We start from the raw sequence: 11553 nt of genomic DNA, 5'->3' as shown, positions 1-11553 counted from the left end.
CCATGCCTTACGCCGCCCTTGGTCATAGAAATGATGTAATTTGAATATAAATTATTTATAAATACGTATGTCAAGTTATATTTTTATTACTACGTAAAATATATTTAAGAGTTTACGACCACTGTGCTGGGTGAGACGTTGTTGAAACAAAAAAAGTTATGCATTCCGTCACGTACAGTACATAAACAGTGTCGTAATTCGCCAAGTGCAAATCAGCAAATTCGTAAAATTTTTATTTTGAACAATCCGGATAATCGAAAATCCGGATAATGGAGGTCTGGATAATGGAGGTTCTACTGTACTTTTCTTTTTACTCTTTCTGCCCTGTGGGCAATAAGAGGGCCTCTTTTTGCAAGCCCATTATGGGTTTGGCCGGGCCCACAATGGGGTTGCCGGGTGGTGAGGGACTGGGCCTGACATATCTGAATGGACCACCCCCGAAAAATTCCTGGGAATTTTTCAACCTGTTCAGATTTGAACCCGGGTTCCCCAGAGTGGTAAGCTGCCGCCTTGACCGCTTGGCCATCCTGCCGCGACCACAATATACTTGTGGTCCAGAGAAACAAACAGGTTGGACACCCCTGGTTTAAACCAATAAACAAAGGAAGATGTGTCTTAGTTTGTTTACAATAGGTGGCAACTTACGATAAATAGATTAACTATATTTTAATTTCTAGTTATTAAGAAAGCTTAAATTGTTATATAACTTTAGATTTTATGTCAATATTTGTTTTATAAATTTTTAAAATATATTTTTAAGGTTCGCAATTGAAAGTGATGCATAATTTACGCCTATTATCGACAGATGTTTTAGACCTGTGTAGACACAAACTGAATAAAATTAAGTAAGTCTATTTCTGACTTTTACTTTGAAATCAAAATATAACTTATATAATTACAGTAGAGTGTTGTTTATCCGAATCAATTGGGGACTGGGGTTGTTCGGAAAATTGATATTTCGGATAACCGATTATTTATGAAAAAATATATTAACCTATCCCGTGTTGAAATTTTTCTCTGTTGAGTGTCACTTCACGTTGAATTTTGGTCAATGTTAAGCCTAATGTAAACTTTTTAAAATAATAATCGTGACTATTGTATCGTTAAAAATTATTTCTTTATTTTGTACAAACAAAATAAATATATTGAAAAATATAAAAACAATAAAAAATTATACTTCAGAAGTTAATTTAGTATCAAAAATGTAAAATATTTGAGTAGCCCAAGACATAGCCAAAGATTGCAGTGCCACAGCACTGGCAAAAATTTAAATTTGTCGACTGGAATTCTTTCAGATAATTGACTTTTGGATAAACGATGATCTACTGTAATATTATAACCAGTCAGTTGTTTAAAATTAAGTTTAATATTTTTTTTGGTACTGTAAAATTGAACATTAGCACCTTTTGATAAATTAATTTATGAATTAATGAATATTATAATCTTAGCTATATTTTTATTATTATTTTTATTTTAAACAATAACAATGATAAACAATATTTTAAAGATTAAGTAATTTTTTTTAAATGTTAAGGTGCCATTTCTTATTCTTAAGTATAACAAGTCTTTACTTAACATTGTTGATATATTCTTGGAAATTGTGATGTTAAGCAAATCAAGATACAACACAACCATATAGAGACACCGGATAGACAGATTCCCAAGGAACGGCTTTGTTGTAAAAAACTTAACTTTGCATTTGTGAGACAAAGTATTCTGGAGTTAATTGAGATCTACAGAGTGTCCCACAAGTCAAAACCCTTAACTATAAAGAGGCTAGCACAATCCCAAACCCATGGAAAATATATACAGGGTGTTTTTTATCTTGAGACAATGGAATAACTTAATTGGACCTCATTTTGGGAAAAAGGTATAGACAAAAGTTGTAGGGTTTCAAAGGGCCAATCATTCGGTGACCTTGGGTGTGACCTTGACCTTCAAGGTCATTTGGGGTGAAATCTGTTTTTCAATGGGAACACACATTTTTCATCCCGGCAATGGAAAGAGCGGGAAATTTCACAACAGGATATACCTTTGACCTTATGGTCTAGGTCAAAGGTAAAGATTATTTTAAGGTTTAACGTTTGGATGACCGGGTTAACCCTGCCTCCTATTTACGTTTATTGTTTAAAATGACCAAGGGCAGTATAGGTCAAACAAGGTCAGACATGTTTTATTACTTTAAAAATTCACCAAAAATCAATTTATTGTTATATTCATATGACAAAAATTACGTTACATTTATTAATATCTGTAGTTATAAATCCGATATTTTTAAATACATTTAAATATAAACTTTAATAAAAAAAAAATTAAAATATTTCAGACTTGACATCTGTCTGTGAAAATTTGCAACATTTTTGTAAAATTCACATACTCCAGTTAAGTAGTTTGTTCTTGGCACTAAGCCAGAACGACTTGAAATATCGTTCTGTACAATTCGATATAACATTTATGAATGTACGATTTTTAGTTTTAAAATTATCACAGATTATAATATATCCTTTGTTTGGAATCTAACCTTTATTTTGCTATCGATGAATATTACGAACTAATATTCTTTATTCATTTTATTTTGAACAATAATATAAATTATTGTGATAAATATATAAACCAGTAGTAATACATTTACGATGTGCTAATATTTTTAATTTAATTAAAAAATAAAAAATTAAAAAAATTTATAAATATCAAAATTGAAGGTCACAATTTAAATATTTATCATACATTGATTTATTATAACTAAATAAACTTATTATAGCATGAATAAACGTATTTTAGTAATATTATTACGTAAATATGCTATAAAATAAATGAAAAAATATTTAAATTAAAAAAAAAATCGCTAAATAAAAATTTTTCAGTCGACAAAACACCACCTGGACACAAATATGTGAAACAGATGGTAGACAACACACTACCGTCAAGTGGTGGCATCTGTTGCCAAAAATTTTCATTAGAACCGATTTTTATTAGGGTAACGATTAATCGATACCCTGTAATCTTTATGATAAAGGGGGGGTAACGACAGATCGGGACCCTGGTCATCCAAACGTTAAATTATAAGCTTTTTCTAATGGGAATACTTTTTATTACTGGAATAGACAGGGAGGTAAAAATTACATTTATGTGGAAAAAGCAGGAAATTTCACAATAAGCCATGACCTTGAGTACTCCAAATTTGACCTCTAAAGGTCATCTCAAACATGATAATTTTAAATGCGGCTCAACAAATGCATCAAAATGGAAGGGCGTCATTTTGAATATTTGTTATCAAATTTTCCCTGAAACAAACATCTCAAGCAATGATGAGAAGTAAAGTGACTTACCGAAAACAAGCACCACAATAGTGAAAGACAAGGAGGACTCACTGAAAATAAGCACCCCCAAAGGGAGCAGAAAACTACTATGTCCACATCGTTACTCCTGGTTAGTACTAAAAGTAGTGAGTGTTTTTAAAGGTCAAAGTAATGAGGTCATGAAAAAATATAACTTTTACATCCCTGCCTATTCCAGTAATAAAAAGTATGGTTTCCCATTAGAAACAGCTTATAATTTAAACCTTAAAATACTCTTGACCTTTGATCTAGGCCAGTGGTTCTCAAAGTGGGTTCTGCGGAACCCTTGGGTTCCAATGAAGCAAGGTCAGGGGTTCCGTAAAGCTACATTGAAAAGCAACATTTAATCATAACATAAGAAATTGGTACATATCATATCTTATAACATCAATGAATTCCCACTGACAGCAAGTGTTGCCAGACTAGATTATTCAGAGTTGGCAACACCGGTGATGGCTGGCTTTGTCGGTTAGTTACACACGTGCAGGAAGGTTGTGCTGCTCTACTGTTACCGTAAGCATTTCTTCTACTCAACAAATTATTTTTACTATTTTTAAAGCCCTACAATGGATCAGTGGTTAAAAAGGATTAGTAAAGCAACAACATCCAAAGAAGATACAGAAAAAGGTGAACTTGCAAAGAAACAATCTGCAACTAGTTCAAAAAACACGGAATATGTTCCTTCCTGTTCTGAACGGCAGCCAGGCAAAAAGAAACGCAAGTATGATCCTCAGTATTTGTCATGTGGCTTTACTAGTACTGGTGATGAAGAAGCCCCAGACGCCATTTGTATACTTTGTCACACAAGATTAGCTAACAGTTTGTTGGCACCAGCAAAGTTGCAAAGACACATGGAGACCAGGCATAGTGTCTATAAAAATAAGGATAAATCTTTTTTTGAAAGGAAACTTGAAAGTTTCAATAAAACTACTAAAGTTCAAATTTCATGGTGAAGAAATGCAGAACAGACAATGAAAATGCAACTGAAGCATCATATAAAGCATCTTACCATATTTCTCTTCATGGCGAAGCACACACTATCGGTGAATCATTGATAAAACCTATATTGAAAGATATAGTTTCATGTGTATTTGATGAAAAGTCTGCTCAAAAGGTTGAATCTATATCTCTATCTAATGATACAGTGTCGAGGCGTATTGCTGATATTTCTGATGACATTGAAACCGAACTTATTTCACGACTGCATGCATGTGATGCTTACACGTTGCAAATGGATGAGTCTACAGATGTGACTGGACTAGCAATTCTACTTGTGTTTGTTAGATATGACTTCAATAAAAGAATTGAAGACAATTTTCTTTTCTGTAAAAGTTTAGAGCTTCATACCACAGGAAAAGATATATTTGATTGTGTTGATAATTATATAACAAATCATGGTATTGGTTGGGATAAATGCATTTCAGTGTGCACTGATGGAGCGAAGGCTATGATGGGAAAATTATCTGGTGCTGTAACTAGAATAAAAAATGCTGCAAAAAACTGCAGCAGTAATCACTGCATTCTTCACAGATACGCATTAGTGACAAAAAGAATTTCTGCTTCATTAAAGGTAGTTTTGGACGAAGCCGTACAAATTATCAATTTTATTAAGACTCGGCCATTACAATCAAGAGTATTTAAAGCTTTATGTGAAGATATGGGTAGCCATCAAACGACTCTTCTTTTACATACAGAAGTAAGATGGCTTTCAAGAGGAAATGTGCTGGTGAGAATGGTTGAATTGATAAAAGAATTGCAGTTTTACTTTCTTGAACATAAATTTAATTAGTCTAACAGATTAAAAAATAATGTACGGCGAGCAAAACTTACATATTTAGCAGATGTTTTTTCAAAGTTGAATGAAACATGCCTATCTCTACAAAGAAAGGAAACAAACATTTTTCGAACTCAAGATAATATGATATCTTTATCTCGTAAATTACAGTACTGGATTTCAGAAGTAGAGCATGATAATTTTGACTGTTTTCCACTTCTTACTAAATTTCTACAAGAGTCTGAAATGGAATTAGACGCAGAGACACTCGACGAAATTAAAGATCATCTCAACAGCTTATCCTCATCTCTTTCCGAGTATTTTCCTAACTTGGAGTACAAAGAATATTATTGGGTACAAAATCCATTCACAGTAACAAAAAAACCAACAGGATTTCTGTCAGTGGATTATGAGAAATTAATAGAAATTACATCCGATACTCAGTTAAAGGCTAAATTTGAAGAAGTGCCGTTAGATGTATTCTGGGGAATCTACTTGAAGAATATCCTGAAATATCCAAACAGGCCATAAAAATACTTTTGCCTTTTACGACGACATATTGGTGTGAATCAGGATTTTCAAGATATGCTAGCACGAAAACTAAGTATCGAAGCAGACTGGATGCCGCCCCAGATATGAGAATCCAGTTATCAAGCATAAAACCAAATTTCCAGAGGATACTTACGTTAAAAAAACAGATGCATTCATCTCACTAAAATTTAATATTCCAATTTATGGTGTGATTCAAATAAAATATTTCTTTTATTATAATAAGTATTAATTTAAATAAGGGTTCCATTATATTACAAATAATGTAAAAGGGTTCCATTGCAAAAAAAGTTTGAGAACCACTGATCTAGGCTATAAGGTCAAAGGTATATCCTGTTATGAAATTTCCCGCTCTTTCCATTGCCAGTGTCAAAAATATATGTTCCCATTGAAAAAAAACAGACTTGACCCTCAGATGACCTTGAAGGTCAAGGTCACCAATTGATTGGCCCTTGAAAACCCTACAACTTGTGTCTATACCTTTTCCCAAAATAATAAATTATTTCATCGTCTCTTCAATAAAAAACTCACCCTGTATAAATTCAACAGAAGCTCATTCCACACAGGTTGCTACATGCAAACATTCCACCAATCAGTGTCTATCAATTATCCTCCAATCATCGACGACTACTTTAAATTTATGATCCATTCCAAAACATGCAATTCGAATTTTAGAACACCAACTTGAGGATGACTTTTTAAAAATAGACAAAAAATATTTGCTTTTCAAAGTGAGTAGTTCTTTTCTATTGCTGTTTCTTTGGTTTTATGAAGTAATGGAGCTTGGATTAATATTAACCAGTATTGGGGTGTTGTTTTTATGAACTATGGCTATGCCAGCCAAATGATACCAAAAAATGTTCTTAGACTTTGTTGCACAAATGCCAAGTTAAGTTTTTTACAACAATATAACACAACTAATTCTGCTATAGGCTAAATCATATGAACAAAACATAATTTGGTTATTATCTTAATTGTATTGTTTGCAGTTTCTAGCATTGATTCTTTTTATCTCGTAGAATTGATTTTATTGTTACAAGGAACAATTTCCTGCAGACAAATGAGATACAACACGTAGGTAGGTGTTTAAGCCAATTGTGAGGCCGGGACCACACACTCCCCCTGGGACGGAAACCAGCTGTCGAGCTAAAGTCAATATATCGGTGACTTATTACGTAAATAGGACCGGTGTGACCAAGGAACGGGGTGCGAGACGATTTAATTGTCGCATTCCAGTCCTAATTGACAGATTCACGGTCTTCAATCATGAGAACGATCGAGGGATCGACCGTCGGGGAAACTTTGGACGGTCACCTTACATCGAGTTCAAAGCAGGTCCTGCTGACACTCCTGTGGAGGGGCGATGGCTGAGACAGCTTCCTCCTCTCCGGGACCGAAAAATAGACATTAGGTGACAATTTATGAGACCGTCATCCGGGAGAGGGCTTGACTCGACTCCGGAGGAGAACGGCCCGGACGGGGGTCATCTCGGCGACCCCTCGGCCCGAATCGCGTCCCTGGCAACAGACCCAGGACCAATAGAAGCGCAGAGGGACCAACATTCGGACCAACCAAAACTTCGGGATTTCGGGAGGGTAAAGAATATAAAAGCCCGAGGTCCCAAGGACACAGGGAGGTCGGAGGTAACCGTCAGGTCAGCTCAGCGCGGGTAGAGGAACTATCGGACTAAGCACCGAGACGAGTGATCGAAATAGGGACTGAACTTTCCGTCCCAGTGTGTTCACAGAAGATCAACCCGAGGATCAACCTTTCCTTTCATCCCGGGAACGTAATTCACCGAAGATTACCCTGAGGATCCACCTTCCACTGCGGGAACCCGAGAAATTGTGCTGTGTGGACCGGTTAAACCACCGCCTCCTACGACAAGAAAGGAACTCTCCAACGTTCGATTCGACACTGTACGAGGGACTGTCTGTGTAACTCACGCAACTGTAAGCATGTTTTGTTTTGAGTACAATAAATGCGTTGAATTAAGAAATACGGTCTCTGTGTGAGTCTTTGCGTCCAGCAAACCGCGACCCCCATACGGAAAAGGCTTTCTCGTGTCATCCTGACAGATCACGGGCAAAGCGAGGGTCGTAACCTTTCACCCCCTCCCAGGGCCCCTTCCTAAAACCCCACACAATAAACAAAGGAAGGTGTGTTTAGTTTGTTTACAATAGGTGTCAATTTACAATAAATAGACTATAACTATATTTTAATTTATAGTTAATAAGAAAACTTAAATTATTATACAACTTTAGTTGTATAATAATTTAGTTGTATTAAATCATTATACAACTTTAATTGTATAATGATTTAATAAGTAGATAAGTTGTAACAACAAGTGTAAATGACTTACAGATTACTTGTATTCTTATATTTCCTCAACAATATTATAATGAAACATTAAGTGAGACCTTGCTATATGTATATTGTACTATACATATAGAAAAGTAAAATAATGATAGATCTGAATTGAGAGTAAGTTTCTTACATATTGAGTCAATTATCTGTTGAATAACATTCTGCATTATTGGAAATCAGAATTTGTTGTTCATTCTTGATAAGTTGGAATTGTTCCATAGCTTAGCATTTTTGCAAATGTAACTTTAAGAGAGGAATAAAACTAGGTATAAATCCTTTTGAAGTTACATTTTTCTTATGTAATCTTGAACTTTTGATTTTTTAAAGTATTTTAACTACTGAAATTAAATATGGATTTTCCTGCTTAACATAAGTGTGAGAATCCAACCTTAACTCATTTTTATTTTCCTTTAACGAACCCATTTTATCAACAACTACGTCATATGTGTACACAAATTGTTGTCCTTAGCTACCTGAGAAAATCTCAACTTACACGTTTACGACGATGAAAACGACGCACTCCCACAATCTTTTGACCTTTAGGTCGAGCGAGAACACATGGATATTGAAATCCATGTGTTCTCGCTCGACCTAAAGGCCGAAATAGGCAGTCGTCGCCCAGTCTTCGAGAAGTGCCATCATCCCGGATTTTTCTTCCAATAAGTAACAGGGTCAGTGCAGAATTGGATATCGTCCTGGACATTGGATAGTTTTATGCTGAACCCTTGGATAACCTTTCTCTACAAAAAACCTTGGATAACCTTTCTCCACAAGAAGAAGAACGTGGACATTCGCTTCTCCAGGTATTTAGCAACACGCGAACCACTGTAAACTCTCTCTCCTAATACTGCAAAATTCGATTAAGTTCACCCTAAGTTACTTGTTAATCCCAATCTCTTATTGTAATCTAATGTTTTATATCTTTACAAATAAATGTTGTTTCGTTGACCTAGTCTTTGCGTGAGTCCCTTCCCGTGTGCTGTCTCACTCCATCCCGAATCTGTTCGCTCACACAAGTGTGAGATCAGCCGGGGATACAATCTATCTGTTAAGATGTTGGTACCACTTATTCGGCGCAGATTAAGTGAAATCTGTTCTCTTAGTTTTGGATCTTTTGTTCCGATCTTATGTCAAGATTTTGAACGGGAGGGCTTTTGTAACCAATCCAAATTACGAGATTCGGATCTACATCAGGATTGACACCAGTTTATCTACTTCTCATTACGCGGATAAACACGCGTGTGATTATGCCGTAGATTTGATTCAGAGAGTTAACACGAGACATTTCTTTGACAAAAATAAAGAAAATTTAATAACCAAAAACAAACTAGATTATACAAAAGAAAAAATGGTTAGATATTCAGAGATAAATGAATGACTACAACAAATAAATCCAATTAGACGTGCCAAGAGAGTAACGGACTCACTTAACTTATACAATGTCGAGAGACAGAGCTCACAATTCATTAATAAACATACAACCTGTTTTAGTTGACCTCTTTTTGTTTTATTTGTCGATTATATTTCATTTCTAAAGTTCTCACACTTCTATTCATGGGGAGGTCTTGATAGGCACAACTATTCAAATAAATCTTCTATGTTTCTAACTCAATATTAACTCGATAGGATACGACTAAGGGCGTTGGTCTTCTGGAGCTTGTATGGATTTCGTCTTCCTCATCTGGGATCTCTTGACGAACTCCCCGAACTCTGCCAAACTATGACTATATCTCTCCATTTTCAACCAATCAGCATGTTTGGATTCTTTCATGTGAACGGATGAAAAGGGGAATTAATGAGGGGTCATCAATTCCCATCGTGGCGAGATTTTTAACAGATAAGGGAAAAACAAAGGATGCTCATACTTCCGTCAAAGGAAGTGGCTGTTATATCAGTTTTCCCACGTTAGAAAACCGTTATTTTCTCACCAAAACAAAAGAATATTTTTCTACAAAAATTAAACTTTAATTTTAAATTATCATTTAGATTCAGGGGCTATTCGGATCTCACACAAGCGATCATTGGTGCCGAAGAATAGGGAGGCCCTTCAGCATTGTCACATAAGTAATCTGTTCACAAAGAGTAAATATTCTTCAGGAAAACATTAACATTAATTGATATCACATAAATTGTTGTGTTAAAATGAAAAGTATTAGTAAATTAAAATAAACAAGGTATTGTTTTTCTGTTAATTGTAATAGTAGCAAGAGCTATTACAACTGGAAGCTTATTTCTCATTATTTTATACAAGAAAAATTTTACTGCATTAAAACATTAATCCAGACTGCTAATGAATTCTTTAAAATATTAGTCAACTGAAATAAACTGGTTAATCAATCATATTAAGTAATAAGCCAAACAACAGCTTTAATTAATCAGGCTATTTTATGCTACAATTAATACAGTAGAGCATCGATTATCCAAATATCAATCAACCGAAACGTCAATTAACCGAAAGCTTTCCAGTTGGCAAATTTAAATTTACACTAGTACTGTGGCACTGCAATCTTTGGCTATGTCTTGGGCTACTCCAATATTATTTTTGTTGGTGTGCATGTTTTAGCTGCAGCACTGGCACGACCACAAGAGGGTACTTAAGGACGTGCCAGGATTTCGGCGAATTTCAACACAAGATAGGTTAATATATTTTTTTTATACATAATTGGTTATCCAAAAAATCGATTTTTCGAACAACCCCAGTCCCCAATTGATTTGGATAATCAATGCTCTACTGTAATTAGAAATTAAATAATTTGCTACTAGAGGTAGGCGTAAATGTCAACTCTTAACAAAATTAATAATTATAATAATTTAATTAATTAATATAATTTAGAACAGTCTGAAGAGAAGTTGAACCCAAAACCTCCATCTGTCTTAAACAGATTATTATCAGGCTTACACAGCAACTAAAAAGTACTTCCAGCTTTTAAAAAAAACTTTTTCAGATGGTCATTAATATTAAAAGTTTAAATTAAAGACTAGGTCTATCAAATAGTCACCTTTTATTCACTTTTACTATTCTGGAATACCTTTTAATAACTGATCTTTCTTTGTAGGCTTTTTTTTTGCCAAAACTTTAAAAAATTCATTTTAAAATATTTGATCTTAATTGGACAAACATATCCAATTAAGAACATAAATGGTTTAGTTTTTTTTTTTTTTTAGATTGTAAATGTTAGATATTTTTTCATCAAGGAACAGCTAAAAATCTACATATACCAGTGCTTCCCTTGATAAAAAGCTTGAAAATTTCAATATAGCATGGATGAAAAGAGAGATTTTTTTTAAATTAAATTTGGAGCTGGTAATACAGACATCTGTCTGTATTATCTCCATTTTTATTTCAACAGCTTTCTTTAGAAGACATTTAGAAGTTTAGTTTTAAGGATTAGTTACACAGTGAGACATCTCACTATGTAACTAATCCTTAAAACTAAACTTACAACTAATATGGAAAATTGAGGATGGGGTGAATAGTAGTAAAGATGGAGGATAAAACAGAACAAAAGAATTTTGTTGAGTTAC

The 11553-nt window shown here is 34.3% G+C and overlaps 1 protein-coding gene across 2 annotated transcripts in view; it reads left to right on the top strand.

Moving 5' to 3' along the window:
• The window catches only part of LOC111612585 (protein C12orf4 homolog), a 97744-nt gene that overhangs the window by 49733 nt on the left and 36458 nt on the right, over positions 1-11553 (top strand). For both annotated transcript variants that reach the window (XM_023353815.1, XM_023353814.1), the window contains exon 4: positions 761-845. In XM_023353815.1, the coding sequence (XP_023209583.1) occupies positions 761-845 (85 nt within the window). The remainder of the gene's footprint in view (positions 1-760; positions 846-11553) is intronic.

Source organism: Centruroides sculpturatus, unplaced genomic scaffold (genome assembly GCF_000671375.1).
Source record: "Centruroides sculpturatus isolate CEXI.00-Female unplaced genomic scaffold, Cexi_2.0 scaffold1681, whole genome shotgun sequence".
Lineage (NCBI taxonomy): Eukaryota > Metazoa > Arthropoda > Arachnida > Scorpiones > Buthidae > Centruroides > Centruroides sculpturatus.
The sequence above is the reverse complement of the archived record's forward strand: the minus strand, read 5'-3'. Positions and strand labels throughout refer to the sequence as shown.